Below are 23,605 nucleotides of genomic sequence, written 5' to 3'. Positions count from 1 at the left end.
AATTATGTATATCCATGTATGTAAGGGACAACCGGTGGTACCACCACATTAGTTGGATTAAAATTAGGGCAAAAGGATACAAAATCAATTTAATTACAGTCCCCAGGTTACACTACTAAATGATTAGATATTGGGCAATATGGGCGCACCCCTGAACATAAGATTTGGGGATAGCTTACGAATATGACTAGTACTGAGGGAATATCTAAGGCAAACCCAAAGGGCAGCTGCCTGGGATACTGATTTGTGCTGGTGATAAACGTGACTTAAAATAGTTAAAACTTAAGAGTTAATGGAGTAGTCACAATAATATCTAAAAATGTTAATCACATCAAAAGAGGCAGAAATTAAAATGGTGTGATTAGCAATGGAAGAAAAAGTGAGAGAATTTCAGCTAAGAGGATGAGAGTTTGAACTGAGAGCACAAGGGCTTTCACCTATGTTGTGTATGTAACCTGTTCCACCTTAAGAGAGCTTAAGCCTGTTCCACCTTAAGAGATGTACTACTTTCTCAGGCTGCTGTAGACGTAATACCGGGGGTGAACACACCGGTATATAAGCACTGTGCAGTAATCTTGTATTCAGTATAGTCCCTACCTCCAACCAGTAAAGACCTGTTTTTATTGTTACTCATTAGTCTGTTTTAATTAACTAAATAATTCACAGACTTAACACTGGTGACGAGTCAGGTTCTTACCCTGCGGCAGTTATTCCACGGCGGTTGAAGAGAGGTTTCAAACCTCACCACTCACCACCCCACTGGAAGTGACCGGCATTAGGACCCTGAAGCCTCCATCAGCTTGTGAACCGGAGTAGAAGACAGGACTGGGGAAGAGAGAGGTATAGGGCGATAGCGATCGGCAGATAAGGGCCGGGCCGCTTTCAAGTGCGAGGCGCAGCCGGGCTATCGATCGCATCCGCTGATAAGGGCCGCACTCGGGGGCTGAAGGGAGATGGCGTCGGGGGACGGGTGAAGACCGTCAAGCGCGGGAAAACCGCCATTTTGTGGGCGGAGGACGACGGCAAGAGCGGGAAGCCGCCATCTTTGATAACAAGTAAAGAAAAGAAAATCTGAGAAATTGCAAATCTACAATGCCTAAACACGGGAATATTAGCACCTTTGATAGTGACCTCGAAGATTGGGCCATATATGTTGAAAGAGTAAAAAATTATTGTAAGGCCAATAAAATTCGTGACCAAGATAAAGCTCTAACATTATTAAATTTAATGGGTGCGAAGACATACTGGCAATTGAAACACCTGTTATCACCAGATGAACCGGCGGATAAGACGTTCGATGAGATTGTTACTGTCCTGAAAGATCATCTAAACCCCACGCCGCTGATGCTAGCGGAACGATTTAAATTTTACGACAGAAGGCAGCTACAGCATGAAAGCAATGCTGAATATTTGCTGGAATTGCGTAAATTAGCGAAATATTGCCAGTTTGGAACGGGACTGACAGAGGCACTTCGAGACAAATTTGTGTGTGGTTTATTTAAACAGGATACACAAAAGCGACTGCTCGAGGAGAATGAGCTGACGCTTGAGAAGGCGGTCACTATGGCAGCAGCACACGAAGCCGCAGCGAGAGGCACGGCAGTAATGCAGCTACGGTCACCGGAGCTCAGTGCACACAAATTGGGTGTGAGTTCTGGCAAATGTTATCGTTGTGGAAAGACAACGCATGATCAGAACCAGTGTTGGTTTAAAAACCAAGAATGTAGAACTTGTGGTAGGCTTGGACATATAGCTAGAGTATGCAGGTCAGCGAAGAAGACCAGCAACAAGAAGTCACCGCAAGGGAAATACGCAAAGGTACACAAGGTGGCCGAACAGGAGTCCGATTCAGACGCAAGCAGTATTGAACTGGCTAGCTTAAGGGTACTCAACGTTGGTAAGGGTGCAGACCTCCAGACAATTTGGGTTACTCTTCAGATAGAAGGAGTCCAAGTAAAAATGGAATTGGACACTGGATCGGCATTGTCGGTCATGAATAAGAAAGATTACAGAAGGTTATTCCAACATATTCCCCTACAGGATACGGAGATTATATTGACAACCTACACGGGGCAGAGAGTGTACCCCATCGGGACAATAAAGGTTGCAGTGGCCAACAAGGGCGAAGGAAGTCAAATAATGGACTTATATGTGCTACCGGAGGGAGGTCCACCACTACTAGGCTGGGAGTGGTTTAGAAACATAAATATGGACTGGCATTCGCTAAAAGCCATAAAGAGTGAGAACTCGGTGCAGATAATCAGCCCAGACTCTAGAACTGATGATGGTAAGACCAACCCATGTGCAAAAGACAAAGTTTCAGCACAGAATTCCACTGAGCAACAACAACATAGTTTAACAGAGAATTCTGAGTCTGTCAAGTCTACTGATATGCACATTTTTGAGGGACACTGGGCTCGAACTCAACTCCATTTCAAACTACAACAGCAATTAGAACAAATGATTCGCCGTTTTGAGCAAGAGATGAATGAAATAAAAAAGTTCTTTGTTACAGAGTGGGAGAATCTGGAAAGTCAACAGAAGCAACTGATGGAGAAAATGGAGCAGGAGCACACCAACCATCTGCGCGAGGAGGCCGAACGAATCAAAGCTGATTCAGGTTCTGAAGGTGCATGCCATAATCTGGTGTCAGAAGAGTTAACGGTCAGCCAACTCCTTCATATGCTGAGGGACAAGACTCTGAAATGGGAAAAACTTGAACACGAGCTGCGATCTTCAAAGGAAAAGGGTTCGGAGCTCTCAAAAGTCATTGAGATGGCTGATGTGACGACACAGACTGAAACGACTGCAACAGAGCAGCCATTGGATGCCAAAAGTACGCTGACTCACGTCAATGTAGAACAACAGACCGCTGAAACAGCTGCTCCGGTAGAGGGATTGCATAGTCCGATCAATCAATCTTCAAAGGAAGTTGAAGTATTAAAATCACAAATGAGGTCACTAGTAAACGACTTGCTGAAAGCCCAGAAAAAGCTGGATGCAGAGGTACACATGAAGAAGTCTCTTCAGGAAAGATGTCTGGATTTGGAACAAGAGCTGGCTAACGTCCAGCTGGGTATGGAGGAAATAGACGACCCTCTCACTGGTCTAGCTCAGGACGACACCGAATATTACCATGACCTGGTGGACGACACCGAATATTACGATGTCCTGTCCTGCCCAGCTTGTAACTTCGACTCCCAAAGTGCAGAAATCATGGAGGAGCACCAAAAGTCTACGGAACATCGGGAGAAGCTGGCTCTACGACGGAAACAGGAGGGAGAGAAGGAGGAACTGCGCATGCAGCTGGCAGCTGTGGCAGCTGACAATGGAGCCCAGAGAGTCTCCAAGAAGCAGAAAAGGAAAAGTAAAAACAGAAGATGACCCATCTGAACCATTATCACCTCTACCAGATCACACACGTGGTCCCTCCGAACGGAGCCAAATCAGTTCGGAAGTTCAAGCTGTTAAATCCATGAAAGGACTATTGAATGAGTAACGTGAACCGACTACACCACAGAGATTGAATCTGTGAACTGTTTTCCGCAGAGACTGAATCTGTGATATGTTACGTTAAACATGAAGTTATATATGTATATCTGTTATTACGTTATGTTAAATGGGGGGGATGACTATAAAGCTAAGAAGGGAGGAGTGTTGTGTATGTAACCTGTTCCACCTTAAGAGAGCTTAAGCCTGTTCCACCTTAAGAGATGTACTACTTTCTCAGGCTGCTGTAGACGTAATACCGGGGGTGAACACACCGGTATATAAGCACTGTGCAGTAATCTTGTATTCAGTATAGTCCCTACCTCCAACCAGTAAAGACCTGTTTTTATTGTTACTCATTAGTCTGTTTTAATTAACTAAATAATTCACAGACTTAACAACCTAGAGAAAGACCAAGGGGAATATAGACAGGAAAAATAGCAGCGCAAAGGGAATGGCATGAACCCGACGAGAAGGAGAAACAGCGTCAACACAAGGCCAATGAGAAGGAGACACTGCGTGAGCATGAAGCTGTAATGAAAGGAGAAGTGTCATCACGCTCATCAACTGGCATGTGTCCAGAAATGAGACCACGGAACATGGGGCCCACAGTTTTATAAAAGCAAATCTGTTTCCAAATTTTAATGAGGGGGGTGGTATTGATAGTTTTATACGGATTTTTTAATTGTTAGCCGGTCATGGGACAAGGGTGAATGGACCAGCTGACTAGCAACTTCACTAAGTGGAAAAGTACTTGTGGAATTTTCACATGTCAATCTGGACAGTAGTATGGACTATGATACTGTAAAGCGTGCTATTCTCAGAGCTTAGAATTTAACACCTGAAGCATATAGGCAAAACTTTAAGAAACTAGGGAAAACTCAGTTCATTCGTTACAGGGAAATGGTTATCAAGCTCAAAAACATAGCGATGTGGCTAGGTGTAGCAGACCACAAAGTATTTGCCATTTACTGTTAAGGGACAAATTTCTAGAAATAGTTCCAGATTTATGAATCTGGTTACTTGATCTGGAGTTTAAAACGCTCAAGTAGCTAGGTGCACGTGCTGACCATTTTATGGCCTTGTGAGCCTCAATGCGCTGTCTCATGGGTGGGGGACTAGATGCCTCATGAACTGCTCAGTGAACCAGCTGCCCAACTCCCATGGGTGAGGCCAGATTACGACCGTCAAGCAAAAGTCAAAGATCTGAAGGCAGTTAAATCAAATGTTTTAAATGTCCACAAGGTGAGCCACTGCTGGTATCTTAGAAATCTTGCAGCACAAACCGGGGATCGGGGGAATTGGAGGTCGCATGAGCTCGTAAAGTATGTCACGATCAGTTGTGCAGTGACCGCCCATGTAGATAGGTTGACATCTTACCTAAAGGGACGCAGGTAAGTGAGTTGTGAGGCACTGGTTATTTTTTTCATAATGGTAGTTCTTCTATACTATTATGTAAAGGGAAAGGTTTCGGGGACTGTGGATGACCAGAGAAGTACCCATGGCAAGAGTTACGCAGGGGCCATAAGTGTGAGTCCATCTTGTTCATTGTTTTAATAGAAAATGTCGTCGATACTGAGGGGGTTATATTCAACCAGCTAAAGGTTGAGGAGACCAGGCTGCTGCAGCACAGGGCCACAGCCTTATTGGTCCAACACAGGCAGCCACAGAAGTTGCTGACAAAGTGGCAGACGGTCTAGGGCTGAAGAAACTAAAGGGGTCTATGGCGAGTTTGGCTGAAGCTCTGGTCAGCTCCAAACACAGCAGTGATGTGCAGAATGGAGGCTAGCAGCCCACCGAATGATTTTAGGTGTTTACTGCTCCAGTGGTGCTTGGGTAGTACATTGCAAGCTGGAATGGAGGAGATGCAGCTACTGAACAGCATACAACAGCTCAGGGAAAGACAGAGAGAAAACTCACCCCTCACTTTAGGGACTGAATTTAAAAAGGCACTTTATATAGGCAGTGTGCTTTCAGTCGCATAGATAGACGGGGAGTGCTTGGGAAGCAGCTCTGTCTCTCGCCCCGTGCAGGATAAAATTGCCTTATGTGTTTTACCTGCTCAAGGCAGAGGCATTGGATACATTGGGCACAGCTGCCTCAGCTAGGTGATGAATGGAGTGACAGGATAAGCTCATGACAGAACCCAGTGGCAGCACCGCAATACTGTCCCAAGGCAAAGCTGGGGGTTTGTTGTGACCCGGCTGCAGGACCAGCAGTTTGGGACTGTCACATAGTGCAAGCATACCCTGCTGCACAGTACATGGAACCGTCGTTAGTGCAACTGGTCAGAAGTGCCAGGCTCAGAAATGGCACATCTCTTGGGAAAGTTTCAGTGCAGCCTATGGATTCCGGAAGGTATCAGCAAACATGGTGGAGAGCCCAGAGTGGATGCACGGGCCTTGTGAGTGAGCTGCAGGGCTCGCACATGAGCGACCTCCCCTGGTGGAGGGAGATGTGTCACATTTCACTGTTTTACCATAGAAGGGACTTGGAAATGAGTTGCATGTAAGTAGTGTGTATTAAAATAATCTGGGTTTGCACAAGTTTAAAATCCTCCCTACCGCCTTTGCTGCAGGCACTATGATAAAGTGGAGTATTGATGTTAATGAGCTCAGCACTGAAGATGTGTTCCACAATGACTGAGCACTATAGGTAATTTGTTGTCTTGTTCCAGACTTCTACAAACACCCACGCCTATTATCATTGGGATGACCTTATTCATTTGAGCCCAGCATGGAGTGTCTGTCGAGAATCCATTCGCAGGGAGGAGGTGGGGGTGGAGAGGTGGGAGGGAGGCCGAAATTCTGTTGACAGGCCTGCGGGTGATTAATTGAACAGGAAAGAATTCCGACTGAGTGTCCCCAATTCCCTTTCTGTGGTGAGAAGAAACAAAGAGATAAAAACGCTTATTTAAGGTCAGTTAGATGGTGAGACCTGCTGAAAAGAAGGTCAGTAAGGTCCAAGCAGACTTCTTTCAAGGAGAAAGCCAGGCTTGGCTGAAACAGTTGGCAAGGATTCAGAGAAAAAGACTGCCCAAGAAAAGTGATTTTTCCCCCCCTATCTTGCTAAAGGAATAGTGTGGTATATTTTCTTGTTCATGAGGAGGTAACATAAATTAGTTGGATTACGGTAAGATTTGATTCTAGTAGTTATTCATTTGTTTATTGTCTGTAAAATACAGCAGCTTAATGATTTGTATCTGGGCTCGTCTCACTAATAGTGTCATCAAACTGCCTACCGAAAGATTAGAGAAGTGTGACTGAGAGCAAATGCAAAAAACACTATCCATTTCAGGGTACAAGAGGGCTTTACTGTTACAACCCCAGGTTATGATATATAATATGATAATAGGCAATGCGAACACAATGCTGAACACAAGATGTGGTGATTGCTTGTGGGCGTGACCAGTGCCTTTGAATCCAAATGAATATCTAAGGCAGACCAAAATTTAGTAAAATGTACCGTAAGTGAAATGAAGAAGGGGGCATCCATAGTGATAGTTGTAAACCTTTAGGTATATTGAGGTAAATTTAAATGGCCTACTGTCAGACTCTTGAGGCAAGTGTTAAATATAGGATAAAGTGGAGCATGGCTAAAAATAGCACATAAAAGTGGCACATTACATATCCTCTATGAATTAAAAGTAAGTGCTTATTCCATCCTCACGTATAGATAAGTGAGCATCCTTACTTTAGTAGATGTATACAAAAATAGTGACACGCAAACCCTTTGATTCTAAAAGCTACATTTCTAATAAGAGAAATAATGGGCTTATTGCAGACAATGAGGGAGAAATTAGATTTGTGACCAAAACAGACGCAAAGTTGTCGGCGGCACCACTCTGCGCATCAGTCGATGCTGCTTGGGGCCCAAGCCACATTCAGTGTCACCGGCAAGCTGTAGGTGCCAAACACTTTATCTCACCAGTTGGAGAGGCCTGGAAATCAGCCATCTCCTATGCTGAGCCAGCTGGCAGATCGAGTCTAGCGTTGGACTTGCATATTTAAGGAGCCTAACACCTGTTTCAGATGGGCATCATAGACGACTAAAATTTGCCTGAGCCAGTGTGGGGTCCGCCGCACTTCTGTTGCAGTTCGGGCACGGCAGCTCACGACGCAAAATTCGGAGGCTTACTCTGATCTTATATCAGGAAAATGGAGCTGGTGTCCTGGCCAACATTTATTCTTCAACCAAATACAGATTATCTGATTACAGATTATCTCAGCAGTCTTGATAAAGGGTTTTGACCCGAAACGTTGACTCTGATTTCTCTCCACGGATGTTGCCTGGCCTGCTGAGTTTTTCCAGCATTTTCTGTTGTTATTACAGATTATCTGATCGTTGTCTTATTGTTTGTGGGACCTTGCGACATGCCAGTGGGCTGGCACGTTTACCTACATTGCAGCAGTGCACTTCCAAAGTACTTCATTGAATCTGAAGCGCTTTGGGAGGTCCTCAGGTGGTGAAAGGTGCTATATAGATGCAAGTTTTTTCTTTGTTTCTTTATGCAGAGGGTTGTTAAGATATGGGTGCCCTACTAGAAAGCGGTAGAAGAACAAGTCATAATAGCTTTTATAAGAGAAGTGGATAAATATTTGAAAAAGAAAAATTGTAAAGGTTAGGGGGGTAAAGGGAGGGGAAAGGAGCTAAGTGAATACAATCGTCGCTAAGCAAAAGGAAAAATATCTGACATATTGGGCAGAAACAACAAAAACCCAAAGCAAACTCAATTGCTACTTGGCCCTAAACAGACAATACAACATAGCTGATTACCTGACCATGGTAAAGGATAACAAACTGAGAAGAACCTTGACAAGGTACAGACTTAGCGAACATAGCCTAGCGATCGAAAAAGGCAGACACAGGCAGACCAGGCTGCCAAGAGAGGACAGGATATGCTCGCACTGCAGTCAGGGAGTGGTGGAGACAGAGATGCACTTCCTCACAGCTTGTGGAAAATATCAGGGCATCAGGGAGAATTTCTACCAAAAATTCTCACAAATATGCCCTGATTTCAGAAATCTGAATGACAACCAAAAACTCCCATTCCTACTGGGAGAGGAGAGAAGCTGTATAACACTGGCGGCACGCTATGTTACAGCTTGCCATGAACAGAGAGCCAACCAGTAAACTAAGAAAAGAATATATATAAACAATGCGAATGTATATTTATACACTCAGGGATATACCTGTTTATACACTGTATGAATAGAACTGCGTTTATGTGGTAAACCATAAATGTATTTTGATGCTTTGGCAACATAAGATGTAACTTATCATGCCAATAAAGCGATTTGAATTGTGAATTGTGAATTGTGAATAGCTCAGAGAGCTGGAATAAGTGCACTGGTCAGAATGGCCTCCTATTGTGCTGTAAAATACTATGGTTCTACATCGAGACTAAAGGACAAACTTGCAATAAGAGAGTTGGAGACAAACATAAGTATAGAGATGCCAAGAGAAAATATGCAAGATCCATACAGTGATAACAGAAATAAAAGATCAACAGAAACATACAGGTAAGGACACAGAAAGAAGAAACCAAGCAACCATTATAAGAGATACCCAATTTTTATTTCTATATTTTGAGATTAATTGAGATCAACTAATTCAATTTAAACTTTTCTCAATGTAATTTTTATTGCAACAGCTAGCCACCATTTCTAGATAATTGTAGGCACAGAATGCTTCCAACACGCATTTTCAGAGCTATGATACTGAGTCCAGCAGTAACAGCAAATACATTTTTAATGTAAAAGTATTTAGTCTTCTCTAATGTTTCATGAGCAGTTAAATATAATATATTTTGATCATGAATACAATTTTTGAAAGCCTTCGCTGCTGTATTCCTTCAAACAGTTCCCTTTTTGGACCCCTCCACAGTCTCTAAATTGTCAGACTGCTTGTCCAACATGAGCAGAAATGTTCTCCAATTAAATATTGGGAAGACCAAAGCCATTGTTTTCGGTCTCCGCCACAAACTCCGTTCCCTAGCCACTGACTCCATCCCTCACCCTAACATCTGTCTGAGGCTGGACCACACTGTTCACAACCTTAGTGCCATATTTGACCCTGAAATGAGCACCTCCGTAACATCGCCTGTCTCCGCCCTTGCCTCAGCTCATCCGCTGCTGAAACCCTCATCCATGCCTTTGTTACCTCTAGACTTGACTATTCCAATGCACTCCTGGCTGGCCTCCCACATTCTACCCTACGTAAACTTGAGGTGATCCAAAACTTGGCTGCCCCTGTCCTAACTCGCACCAAATCCCGTTCACCCATCACCCCTGTGCTCGCTGACCTACATTGGCTCCCAGTTAAGCAACGCCTCGATTTCAAAATTCTCATCCTTGTTTTCAAATCCCTCCATGGCCTCACCCCTCCCTATCTCTGTAATCTCCTTCAGCCCCACAACACCCTGAGATATCTGCGCTCCTCTATTTCTGCCCTCTTGAGCATCCCTGATAATAATCGCTCAACCATTGGTGGCCGTGCCTTTTGTTGCCTAGGCCCTAAGCTCTGGAATTCCCTGCCTAAACCTCTCCGCCGCTCTACCTCTCTTTCATCCTTTAAGACGCTCCTTAAAACCTACCTCTTTGACCAAGCTTTTGGTCACCTGCCCTAATTTCTCCTTAAGCGCCTCGGTGATCAAATTCTTTTGTTTTCTAATACTCGCGTTTTACTACTTTAAAGGCATTATATAAATACAAGTTGTTGTTGTTGAGGCAAGTCTTCAGTGTGGAATGAGAAATGCAAAGTGAAGCATCTAAATCTTTGGCAAGTAGTGACTGTTATGATTCAAGCTTGTTTTAGGTACATTTTCTCATGCCCAACACAAAAGTCCATTTCTACAGACAAGCCTTTGCTACCTGCAAACCAAAACACGACGTTGTGTGCAAAATAATCTGGGATAGCAAGCTGCAGGGTGAATTAATTAACCTTTTTTTAACCGTTAAGATATACTCTATAAATAGTATGGAATGTCTCCATAACCACCTGATCCCTCCGACTGGTGATAAATACCACAGTGACAGACTTAGGCTGAAAACTACGTATCGAGTTGATTAGGAAGTAAGAAGCAAGATTTGAAACAAACAGTAGATTTTAGTTAGAATATAAAAGTTAATTTAAATCAAGTTTCTCTTTGAAAACAGTAAAAGTCCTGAAACCTTTTGCAGTTCTCTACTACTTCAAGCAACTTGGACTACACGTTATTGATCACAAAATTATGGATTGGGAAGACCAATCGGCCCATCTTAATTCATCTATCCAGAGAGACCCTAACCTTCACTCCCTTGTCGCATCCATTGTTTGTTAAATGATTCCAGGGATTTTGCCTCCTACATTATTTTAAAGTTTAATCCACTTGTTGATCACTCTTTGTGTGAAGAAGTATTTCTTGATATCAGTCCTAAAAGGGTCTTTTTAAACCTGTGTCCACGCATTCTATTGCTGCACTTTAAAGTAATACTCCAGGTTAAATGTTACGATACTCAAACAATCTACTATACTTCTATAAGATCACCCAAGTTTTTCCAATGACGAGACTTCTGTGAGAAATTAATTCCACTTCATAACTTCATTAGCTTTTGCCCATGTTGTGGTACAGCGAGAAAGGAACTAGAAAGCTAGTGCTCCCACCTTGGGTTATATCCTCCTCATTTCCTTTGATGTTAAGCTGATACAAAGGAAGATAAAAATAAAATCCTTCATAATTAGTCAAAACTATCAATCAAAGTGGAGTTCAAAGGCACAAAGTGCCTTACAGGTTTCCTGATTCGATTTTTTAATACCTCTACAACAAAGCAACTCTCCCACAATGCATGACACCCGCCCCACCCTTGGAGAATAGCCACTGCTGATACTGGTTTGTCTGCAAAAGTTGCTAAGCAATCCTTATAAGCAGAGGTCAAACAACTAACTTCCTTTGATAGAGGCATTTACATACTAGCCAGGGCTCCATTCCTCACTGAGAGACATTTTAGAAAAATAACAAGATATTGGACTGGTTAAAAATTTGTTTAAATATATATATTTAGAAAATTCTTGCAATCAGAAACTGCACAAAAATGATGAGGCTGAGAGATGTACTGGTGGCTCTTGATCTGCAGAATAATGTGCTAATGTGGCACAACTGAAGCAGCACCGTGCACTTTTGAGAGTGAAAAATAACATTTGACAACAGCAACATTTCAGTTTTGACACTTCCCTTTCTCCACTGAACTGAGCAAGAAAAAGACTCTTGGAAGTTCGAAGTGTGCAGACAGTATGATTTAGCCACACTGCTGTAATCATGTTCCAGGCACCATAAATCACTGTCAGCATAATTAGGACACAATTATTTCTACTGATTTCCATAATAATATGGTATCTTATTGATGGATTGACATCCATAGAAAAGATTTTTTTTTGGTGCGTATCTAATTTGCATTTGTTTAGTTGGTTCATAGCCAACACATTTAATGGCTTGTCTGATTTCACTGAGAAATCCATTTGCTTGCTTGAAAGTCTTGATGGGAAGAAGACAGATGTTAGAGGGGGAAAAAAAAGTTAAATTAGGTTAAAACCCCCTTCCCCAAACAAAAACCTCCCAAAAATTCTGCTTTAATTAAATTACGAAGAGTTTTGATAGAGTGAACAAGAAAAGTCCTTCTCTGGCTCGGGAGTCATTGAAATCGGGTAACTAAGTTAAAATTGTCATTAAGAGAGTAAGGACAAAGTTTATGACAAATTTCTTCATGCAGCCGGTTATTGGAGCGTAGAATGCTTTGCCACCGGAAGTAGTTGAGGCAGAAACCATTGCAGCTTAAGGGACGAGTAGATAAATACTTAAAGCAGAGTATGGGGAGAGAGCAAGACAGTGGTATTAGTTTTTGACTGCGTTAACAAAGAGCTGACACTATGGATGAATGGCCCCCTTCTGTGGTGTGAACTTATATGGTCCTAGTCTAGACCCAGGGCTGCTTTAGGCACTGCAGTGCCATGGCTGCAGTAGACCCTCGATGCACAGGTGTCTCTCCGCAGTCATACCAGGAACCTCTGCACCAGACTCATGTGCATTGCTGAAGAAATTCCCATTCACTGCATGGATCTCCTCCAGACCTGAGCGTTTTCCTACACCACAACAGTGACTACACTTCAGAAGTACTTCATTAGCTGTGAAGTGCTTTGCGATTCCCTGAAATCGTGAAAGGCGTTATATAAATGCAAGTTATTTTCTTTCTTTCATTTGTCTTTGTTAAAGCCCCTTACATGAGGACCTGGATTAAGCAGTTGATGATGACTGAGCCTGGCACATGATATTGGGGTTGGGCATCTGGACCATCAAGGTGGCTGACATGACTTAAGCTGCCCTGTGTTGGTATTCTATCATCTTGAAGGAAGCTGTCTGTTAGATAATTGATGAAGCTTTGAGACTTGGGACAACAACTGCTAGAAAATATTATTTAGATGCCAGATATGAGGACACACTCTCATATCCAGCGTTACAGAGGCAAACAGCTGCTACTAAAACTCCACATCGCCAACTGGTGGAACCGACTTTTTGATAGGCGTAGTTTGTGTCCATGCTGTGGTCAGGAGGATGACGGTGATGTTCTCACATTTTATGATGAGTCGTGCTGCTTGTGAGGACCACGTGGTGCCTGCTAGCCACCTAACGAGGTCAAATCTATGCTTGTGTGTTGTCTGACAACCAATTAGCATATATCCTCCTTGAGAGGAGGTAAAAAATGGGGAGTGGGGTGGTGTCTTTGTGTTTGAGGCAGCTCCAAGATGACATGCCAAATGGAAGTTTGGAATCAAGTCAACCCGCTGTGGCAGGCCCACTGTACTCCAGCACGCTGTTTATGATTAACTGGCAAGTCTGGCTAATTAATGGAACTTGGAGAGGTAGATCTATCACTGGGATTGGTATTCTTGCCACTCAGCTTCAGGCAACCCTGCACGCCAACACACTAATGAATAGCTAGACAAGAGCAGGAAGTTTACTAATGATGGTAAGCTGTGCAATTTTAACTGATTAAACTCCAGCTGCATCCCTGGCTCCTAAGCCTCGGCTGTGCTGACCTGTGCTGAAGCTCTCTGAACTTTAGTAAGTTAGAAGTGTCCATAGGGGCATCTTAAACATGGTGATGTGTTCCATGCATGAGACAGCAGGGTTGACCAAAAAATTGTTAATCTTGTTATAGTGATTCAAGTGTAAAATCATTACTTTGATTGTAATAAGATGTGTTTATACAAAAGTATCATAGAATAGAATCATAGAATGGTTACAGCACAGAAGGAGGCCATTCAGTTCGTTGAGCCCGTGCCGGCTCTCTGCAAGAGCACTTCAGCTAGTCCTACTCCCCCGCTCTTTCCCTGTAGCCCAGCAAATTTTTTTCCTTCAGGTACTTATCCAATTCCCTTTTGAAAGCCACGATTGAATCTGCCTCCACCACCTTTCCAGGCAGTGCATTCCAGATCCTAACCACTCGCTGCATAAAAAAGTTTTTCCTCATGTTGTCTTTGGTTCTTCTGCCAGTCATCTTAAATCTGTGTCCTCTGGTTCTCGACCCTTCCGCCAATGGGAACAGTTTTGGGAACAGTTACTCTCTATCTACTCTGTCTAGACCCCTCATGATTTTGAACACCGCTATCAAATCTCCTCTCAACCTTCTCTGCTCTAAGGAGAACAGCCCCAGCTTCTCCAGTCTATCCACGTAACTGAAGTCCCTCATCCCTGGAATAATTCTTGTAAATCTTTTCTGCACCCTCTCAAAGGCCTTCACATCCGTCCTAAAGTGTGGTGCCCAGAATTGGACACAATACTCCAGTTGAGGCCGAACCAGTGTTTTATAAAGGTTCATCATAACTTCCTTGCATTTGAGCTCTATGCCTCTATTTATGAAGCCCAGGATCCCGTATGCTTTTTTAACTGCTTTCTCAACCTGCCCTGCCACCTTCAACGATTTGTGTGCATATATCTCCAGGTCTCTCTGTTCATGCACCTCCTTATACCCTTTAGTTTATATTGCCTCTCCTTGTTCTTCCTACCAAAATGTATGACTTTGTACTTTTCTGCGGTTAATTTCATCTGCCACGTGTCCGCCCATTCCACCAGCCTGTCTATGTCCTCTTGAAGTCTATCACTATTCTCCTTGCTGTTCACTATACTTCCAAGTTTTGTAGTAGTATACTGTAGTATAAACAGCAGTTAATAAGTCAATAACAACAACATGCTAATGGAAAGAGACAGGCTGGGTAGAGAGAGTCCCATGACTACTCTTGCTGAGGCCCCAAAAATTTTAGTCAATGTGACAGGAAATCTGTACAAGTGGTAGATTTAACATGTTCGTACAACCTTGTATTCATTTTCTACAATCCCTGGGAAATGAGTCCACATCTTTACAAATCACCTCTTGTACAGGTTTTCTGCCACAGTGGCTCTGAATATACTCCAGGGTGAGGCCCTGAAATTAATTGCTTTATCCTTGATAATTCAGCTGAAAGGGCAAGTAGCAACAGGATACTTGGTTAGGAATTGGATTGTAGGTTAAGGGGATAGGCATAGACTGAGGTGATCAAATAATCCACAGAAACCTTTAAGTGCTGTGTAATACCTACTTAAATAATATTTTAAGAATCTATATTGTGTCCTTGTACATTTCATGTTAAATCTTTTTTGAACAGATTTATAGAGAAGCACCATCTGATAGTTGAGAAGAGAGAACAGCTGCATGTCACAGTGACTTACAAGTGACACAATGACATGTTTGCAATGTAGTAAGGTGGTTCAACAAACATTGTATTAATCTGTGGGTTTTAAAAAAAATCAGCTTTTGTTAAACATTTAAGCATTGACACTGTGTCTTTAAAAGGAATTGATTCCCCGCCTCTATTTATTATAAATTACTTTTTGTTTTCCTCATAGCTCCCCATCTAGTGCAGTGAACAAATTAAGGTGGCAACTTTGTGTGAAAGTAAGTGGTCTGATCACTTGATGATGCCAGGGTGCTTATTAAAACTTAAATGTACTTTACCTCTTCTGGGAAAGAAAAGGTGAATAAGGTAGAAGACAATAAAAATGATAAAAAGCAGAGAGAAAAGTTCTTTAGTCAAAGTAGGAATCCCTCCAGAACATGCTTTCAATAACTATGAATACGTCTTCTCATGGATGTGGAATCCTGTGACCAACTCTGGGGCTGCTACGACTGACATTCTGCTTTTTCATTTTTTGTTGCAGGCTCTCAAACTACGAGAAAACTGTAGTTGCCCTACTTTAACATCTGTAGATCCACGATTGGTCTTCAAGCGCAGCATGCAGGAGATGTTGAAGCTTTCAAAGCAGTGGGAAGAAGCAATTAGCACAGATTCTGGAACTAAGCAGCTACCTCAGTGCCACGAGCCTGGTCCAGTCATAATGGAGAGAATACCTACAGTGGTTACAGTACAGGCACTCCAAAATACACCAAACTCGCCAAAATAAATGTATTTAATTTGTATTCAATATCATGGCACGAAAATCAGCATTTTGTGTTCCATTTTTAACTGACAGTGAGAAGTAGAATGTTCTGAGGTGATTGGGGTCCCAAAGCAAATATTCCATCTGCCCCTGAATTTCCAGGAAACTTCTGACTGTTTTCTAATTGTTCCATTAATCAGGTATGGTTCTGTTTTGTTCTGGATTGCAGCCAAACATAGTAGGAAATCTGCTTCACATGGAAAGAATATAACTTGACTGGAGCATTTTTGATGGCAGGCGTGGATGGAATATCAACTCTGACGTGTTCCATGGAATTCCTGTTGCACAGAGGCATACCTTGGCTGCGAAGATATTCTGGCTAGTGAAGCCCTCTTAAGGAGACTGGGTCAAATTTGTTCATTATGTGGCATAATTCAACATAAAAGTGTAGAATAAAGTAGGGAAAAGTAATAACCATGAGAAATATATGATATAAGGTTTAAGTAGTAAGAACATAAGAAATAGGAGCAGGAGTAGGCCAATCGGCCCCTCGAGCCTGCTCCACCATTCAATAAGATCATGGCTGATCTGATCCTAACCTCAAATCTACTATCACTCTGCATCCCTCCCGAACCCATGTGATCTCCTGGGCGAGGCGAAAAACCAGATAAAAAACCCAATGGCCAATTTGGGAGAAAAAAATCTGGGAAATTCCTCTCCGACCCATCTAGGCGATCGAAACTCGTCCAGGAGATCACTGTCCCAATATTTTCTACAGTACTTACCATCTGTAAAAGGTGATCTCCACCCCAGCCAGGAACAAGAATAGAACCATCTCCTGAAATCTAACACATAATTAGAAAACAAGAAGTAGGAGCAGAACCAGGCTACATGGCCCCTGGGCCCGCTCCATTACCCACAGGGCCATGACCGTTTCGAACATAGACTCGTCCAATTTCCTGCCCGCTCCCCGTAACCCCTAATTCCCTTTACTTCTAAGAAACTGTCTATTTTTGTTTTAAATTTATTTAATGATGTAGCTGCCACAGCTTTCTGGGGCAGCAAATTCCACAGACCTACTACCCTCTGAGTGAAGAAGTTTCTCCTCATCACAGTTTTGAAAGAGCAGCCCCTTATTCTAAGATTATGCCCCCTAGTTCTAGTTTCACCCATCATTGGGAACATCCTCACTGCATCCACCCGATCAAGCCCCTTCACAATCATATGTTTCAATAAGATCGCCTCTCATTCTTCTGAACTCCAATGAGTAGAGTCCCAACCTACTCAACCTCTCCTCATATGTCCACACCCTCATCCCTGGGATTAACTGAGTGAACCTTCTTTGTACTGACTCGAGAGCAAGTATGTCTTTTCTTAAGTATGGACACCAAAACTGTATGCAGTATTCCAGGTGCGGTCTCACCAATACCTTGTACAACTGCAACAATAACTCCCTGTTTTTATATTCTATCCCCCTAGCAATAAAAGCCAACATTCCATTGGCCTTCTTGATCACTTGCTGCACCTGCATAGTAAATTTTTGAGTTTCGTGCACCAGGACCCCCAGATCCCTTGGTACTACAGTACTTTCCAGTTTCTTGCCATTAAGATAATAACTTGCTCTATGATTTTTCCTGCCAAAGTGCATAACCTCACACTTTCCAGTATTGTATTCCATCTGCCAAATCTCTGCCCACTTACTTAGCCTGTCTATGTCCCTTTGCAGGTTTTTTATGTCCTCCTCACTCACTACTTTCCTTCCCATCTTTGTGTCATCTGCAAACTTTGATATGTTACACTCGGTCCCCTCCTCCAAATCATTAATATAGATTGTAAAGAGTTGGGGACCCAGCACTGACCCCAGCGGAACACCACTAGTTACTGATTGCCAGTCTGAGAACGAACCATTTATCCCAACTCTCTGCTTTCTGTTAGATAGCCAATCCTCCACCCATGCCAGAATATTACCCCCAATCCCATGATTTTTTTATCTTGAGCAATAATCTTTTGTGTGGCACCTTGTCAAATGCCTTTTGGAAGTCTAAATACACTACGTCCACTGGTTCCCCTTTATCCACTCTGTATGTTACTTCCTCAAAGAGCTCAAGCAAATTTGTCAAACATGACTTCCCCTTCATAACCATGCTGACTTTGTCCTATTAAATTATGTTTATCCAAATGTCCCGTTACTGTCTCCTTAATAATAGCCTAACATCTGTGGTTGGTAAAATTTTAGAGTCTAACAGGTCTATAGTTTCCAGCCTTCTGCCTACTACCCTTTTTAAATAAGGGTGTTGCATTAGCAGTTTTCCAATCGGCCGGGACCTTTGCTGAGTCCAGGGAGTTTTGGAAAATTATTACCAATGCATCCACAACCCCTACCGCCACTTCCCTCAAGACCCTAGGATGTAAGCCATCAGGTCCAGGGGATTTATCCGCCTTGAGTCCCATTATTTTACCAAGTACGACTTCCTTAGTGATTTTAATCATATTTAGCTCCTCCCCCCCCCCAGAGCCCCCTGTTTGCCCAGTGTTGGGATATTCTTAGTGTCCTCTACCATAAAGACTGATAAGACTGATACAAAATAATTGTTCAGTGTTTTTGCCATCTCCATGTTTCCCACCATTAATTTCCCGGTCTCATTCTCTAAGGGACCAACATTTACTTTAGCCACTTTTTTTCTTTTTATATAACTATAGAAACTTTTGCTATCTGTTTTTATATTTTTTGCTAATTTACTTTCATAATCTATCTTCCCTTTCTTAGACTTCCCAATCTTCTATCCTCCCACTAGATTTGGCTACCTTATATGCCCTTGTTTTTAGTCGGATACTATCCTTAATTACTTTACTTAGCCACGGATGGCTATCTTTTACACCCTTTTTTCCTCAGTGGAATATTTTTTTTTGGAAGTTGTAAAATAACTCCTTAAATGTACACCACTGATCATGTACCATCTTACCCTTTAATCTATTTTCCCAGTCCACTCTAATCAATTCCGCTCTCATACCTTCATAATCTCCTTTATTCAAGCTCAGCACGCTTGTTTGAGATCCAACCTTCTCACCCTCTAATTGAATATGGAATTCAACCATGTTATGGTCACTCATTCCAAGGGGATCCTTTACTAGGACATTTTTAATGAATCCTGTCTCATTACACAGGGCCAAATCTAAGGTTGCTTGCCCCCTGGTCAGTTCAGTTACATACTGCTCAAGAAACCCATCCCTAATACACTCAATGAACTCATCCTCAAGGCTGCCCTGCCCAATTTGATTTGTGCAGTTAATATGATAGTTAAAATCCCTCATAATTATAGCTGTTCCCTTATTACAAGCCTCAACTATTTCCTGATTAATACTCCGTCCAACAGAGTTGCAACTGTTCGGAGGCCTATAGACTACGCCCACTAGTGTTTTTTTCCCCTTATTATTCCGTATCTCCACCCAAACTGTTTCACTATCCTGATCCTTTGACCCAATATCATTTCTCTGTATTACAGTGATTCCTTCCTTTATTAACATAGCCACCCCACCTCCCCTTCCTTCCTGCCTGTCCTTCCTGATTGTTAAATAACCTGGTATATTTAATTCCCAGTCATGGTCACCCTGCAGCCATGTTTTTGTAATGGCCACAAGATCATACCCATATGTAGTTATTTGTGCCGTTAACTCGTCCATTTTGTTACGAATGCTACGTGCATTCAGATAAAGAACTTTCAAATATGTTTTGTGACACAAAGTTCCTGCTTTTCCCCTTTTACTACTTTACCTTTTACTCCATACCTTCTGTCCCTTCCTGACACGCTCTGTTTTTTAATTCCCCCACTGCTACCTAAGTCTATGACCTCCGTAGTCATTTTTATTATTTGCTCTCTAGAAACCTCCCCCCCACTAATTAGTTTAAAGCCCTCTCTGCAGCCCTCGTTATATGATTTGCCAGGATTCTAGTCCCAGCACTGGTCAAGTGAAGTCCGTCCCAACGGAACAGCTCCCTCTTGTCCCAGTACTGGTGCCAGTGTCCCAAGAAGCAAAACCCGTTTTTCCCACACCAGTCTTGGAGCCACGCATTTAACTCTCTAATTTTATTTATCCTAGCCAAATTTGCTCGTGGCTCAGGTAATAATCCAGAGATTATTACCCTTGATGTTCTGTTTTTTAATTTGACCCCTAGCTGTTCATACTCCTTTAACAGAACCTTCTTCCTTGTCCTATCTACGTCATTTGTACCAACATGGACCACGACAACTGGATCCTCCCCCTCCCGCTCCAAGTTTCTTTCCAGCCCAGAAGAGATGTCCTTAACCCTGGCACCGGGCAGACAACACAGTCTTCGGGACTCCCGCTCTCGACTGCAGAGAACCCTATCTATCCCCCTAATGATATCCCCTACCACTACAACATTTCTTTTTACTCCCCCCACTTGAATGGCCCCCTGTTCCACGGTGCTCTGGCCAGGTTGCTCATCCTCCCTGCAGTCCCCGCTCCCGCCCTCACAGGGAGAAAGAATCTTGAAACTGTTTGACAAGAGCAAGGGCTGCAGCTCCTTCAACACTACCTCCTGGATCCCTGTACCTGCCTCACTCATAGTCACACTGTCCTGTCCCTGACCACAGACTACATCTGAATTAATTAATTTCATAGGTATGACTACCTCCTGAAACATAGAGTCCAGGAACTTCTCCCCCCTCCCTGATGTGTCGTAATGTCTGAAGCTCGGTCTCAAGCACCTCAATACGGAGCCGGAGTTCCTCTAGCAGCAAACACTTGTCGCAGATGTAATCACTGTGAGCCTCAATGGGGTCCACCGGCTCCCACATCTCGCAACAGTAACACATCACCTGCTCCATTCTATATTAATTAATTAAATTTCTTATTTTTTATTAGTTATGAAGACCCTGCCCGGATATAGATGATAATATCACACCACTATTCAATAGGACTTACCAACTTAAAGGTATAAAAGAGAAGGAAGAAAACCTACCAACCAGCTGATCACCAACCTCCTCTTTGAATACTGTCTGTGGGGCCTGTTTGGTTGACTCGTCTCGCTGCTCCGCTTCCGCAGTGCTGTCTAAGCCTGGGAGTGCGGAACAAAACAGAGCAAAAACACCCCCTCACCTCCCACTTGCCCGAACTCTCCCACTTACCAAACTTTGCTTACACTCAAATGCCACAGCACTCTGTGCAGTAGCACTAGTCCCGCCCCTTTTATACCCGGACTCTACTTCCGGTTTAAACTCCCCAGCAGTTTAATTTACACTTAAAACATTTAACTCACTTCAAATAATTAACTTTTTAACACACTAAAATTCACAAAATACACTTAAATGACTTTTCTCCCACTTACCACACTCTCAACTCAAATGCCACAGCACTCTGAATGAAGTGGTACAATAATGCAGTATACAGGAGCATCAGTGGAAGGGAGTAATGCAGGAGCTCTTCCAGGCCACACTTGCCTACACCTCATAATACTTGGATTCGGAGTAGTATTGGCAGAGGCAGGGAAGAAAGTTTGGCTGGGAATGACGTGCAAGAAACAGAAAATACCTTAATTGTGGGGGAGGAGGAAATTCAGCTTGAAGAAGAAAAACAAGCAAACCTGCATCTAGATAAGAACTGTATGACAATTAAGATCACCAAGGTCTTATAAGTTTGGTAATGTTTCATTTAGAACTATCCTGAAGATATCAAATCCTGGTGCATACAAAAAAAGCCTATTAATCTGCATGTAAAACTTGAATTTGTAGTGTCACTTTTTAAAATCTAGAATGCCATTATTTTTGAAAATACAAAATATTCTATTATATTTCCTCTCCTATGCTCGTACATAAAATGAAGATTTTTCTGTTAATGAAGCAACAGCTTCTGCTTTTCTGCAACTTTCAGAGGACGCGTGAGAAGCTCTCACTTCTACATAAGTGCAAGTTTCAATGTGAGATTGAGAACAGAGACGACAGTTCCCCCACTCTAGTGAACTTTCACTGGGCTATAAAAATGTCATATAAAATGGGTTTTCGGTTGGCTGTTTGCTTATCAGTTGTAATGAAGTTGCAGAATTTCCTGTACATATTTAAAAGAGAAGAAATATTTTAATGAATTATCAGTCTATGCCTTTTTCATTTACTCAGTATGGGTACTATTGAATGCCTTGTACACTCAAGACAAACAGGTTGTTGCTGAAATAAAAGGTGTGCAGCATTGGGCAGGCCCTGTATACACACACACACGTTTCAGGAATGCTTTACTGCTTATTTTCATTGTTAATTAGGCTGTAAAATCACCAACATTTTGGTTGATTTACAGACCATACCTGATCAATCCACATTCAGGTATTTCTTTTTGCCAGGATATTGCCTACCACATGATGCATTTGCACTATACTGTTATTAAGAACAAGTTATAAAGTTGCCAGAAAAAAATCCTGCTGCTAAAATAATAAGCTTCCTATGAATTATTCCATTAAAAGGTTATTTTATTTGTTATCATTTCTAGTTTTAAATACGAATGTGTTCTCATGTTATTGAAATGTGTGGTAGCACTTAATTGGGATAGGAGACCAGAATGTAAACCTGAAAAGTTTAGTTAAATCAAGGAAACTGGAGGCATATCATTGACAACTGGCAAGGACCAATGTTTAGAGGCAATATTTCTCATGTTCCCTTACTGCTGTCGAGTTACAAGGTAATTGGAGTAAGAAATGGAAGTGCACTTCTGAAGTGGTACTGAGCCCAGGTTGGACTGTGGAAGGGACATTGATCCTAACCTTTAAATTTGTGTTATTTTTCAGCCTCCTCCACTGCTTTTTACCCTTACCCCTGAAAGTCATGGATTCATGCCGGGCTACAGTCCCACAAATAGTGGCAGCTCTTTTGGAACATTCTGGGCAGCAATTGTAACAAGATTTTTGTGTGGAACTGGGTGTTTGATGATGCTAAATAAACTTTTTTACCACTCAGGTGAGTTACCTGTGTTTATTTTAAAGTTGAGAGTCACTAGAAGGAAAACTATAACAGGATTAAACACCTGATTTTATTTATTTACTAGCTGAAGTGCCCGGCGGTGCCGAGGCTTTTTCGAGGGCATGTTGTTGTTGGAAGAGAGAGAGAGAGAGCGACTGGGGGGAAGAGAGAGAGCGACTGGGGGGAGGGAGGGGGAGGGAGGGGAGGGGGAGGGAGGGCAGGGGAGGGGGGGAGGGGAGGGCGGGGGAGGGAGGGAAGGGAGGGCGGGGGTAAGGGAGGGGGGGCCCCCCCACGAGGGTCACGCCCCCCCACGAGGGTCGCGCCCCCCCCCACGAGGGTCGCGCCCCCCCCCGAGGGTCACGGCCCCCCGAGGGTCGCGGCCCCCCCCCGAGGTGAAGACCGCCGATTGCGCGCGCAGCAGGAGCTGAGACGCGGCGTCTCTGGCTCGGCCGGCGGGCCCGGTTGCCAGGGTAACCGTGACGCTGACCAAGCCCCGCCCCCCGGCCGAGCAGAGAGAGAGACGTCGCGTCTCTGCTGCGCGCGCGGCCCCTCCCCCCCGAGGGTCGCGGCCCCCCCCGAGGGTAGCGGCCCCCCCCCGAGGGTCGCGGCCCCCCCCCCCCGAGGTGAAGACCGCCGATTGCGGCTGTGCCAGATGTCCGGCGGGCCCGGTTGCCAGGGTAACGCTGGACGCTAGCCAGAGAGA

The 23,605-nt window shown here is 43.3% G+C and overlaps 1 protein-coding gene across 4 annotated transcripts in view; it reads left to right on the top strand.

Annotated features, from left to right (window-relative positions):
- Positions 1–22,896, top strand: part of oma1 (OMA1 zinc metallopeptidase) — an 80,325-nt gene extending 57,429 nt beyond the window's left edge. For 3 of the 4 annotated variants that reach the window (XR_015077674.1, XR_015077673.1, XR_015077672.1), the window contains 2 exons: positions 15,719–16,137; positions 22,731–22,896. Coding sequence is in view for 1 of the 4 variants with exons in the window: in XM_085982832.1 (XP_085838958.1) it covers positions 15,719–15,961 (243 nt within the window). In the remaining 3 variants the exon portion in view is untranslated. The remainder of the gene's footprint in view (positions 1–15,718; positions 16,138–22,730) is intronic. The other variant, XM_085982832.1, reaches the window with a different exon arrangement.
- The last annotated feature ends 709 nt before the right edge of the window (positions 22,897–23,605 follow it).

Source organism: Somniosus microcephalus, chromosome 3 (genome assembly GCF_052327205.1).
Source record: "Somniosus microcephalus isolate GS21.2 chromosome 3, FLI_Smic_1.0, whole genome shotgun sequence".
Lineage (NCBI taxonomy): Eukaryota > Metazoa > Chordata > Chondrichthyes > Squaliformes > Somniosidae > Somniosus > Somniosus microcephalus.
The sequence above is the reverse complement of the archived record's forward strand: the minus strand, read 5'-3'. Positions and strand labels throughout refer to the sequence as shown.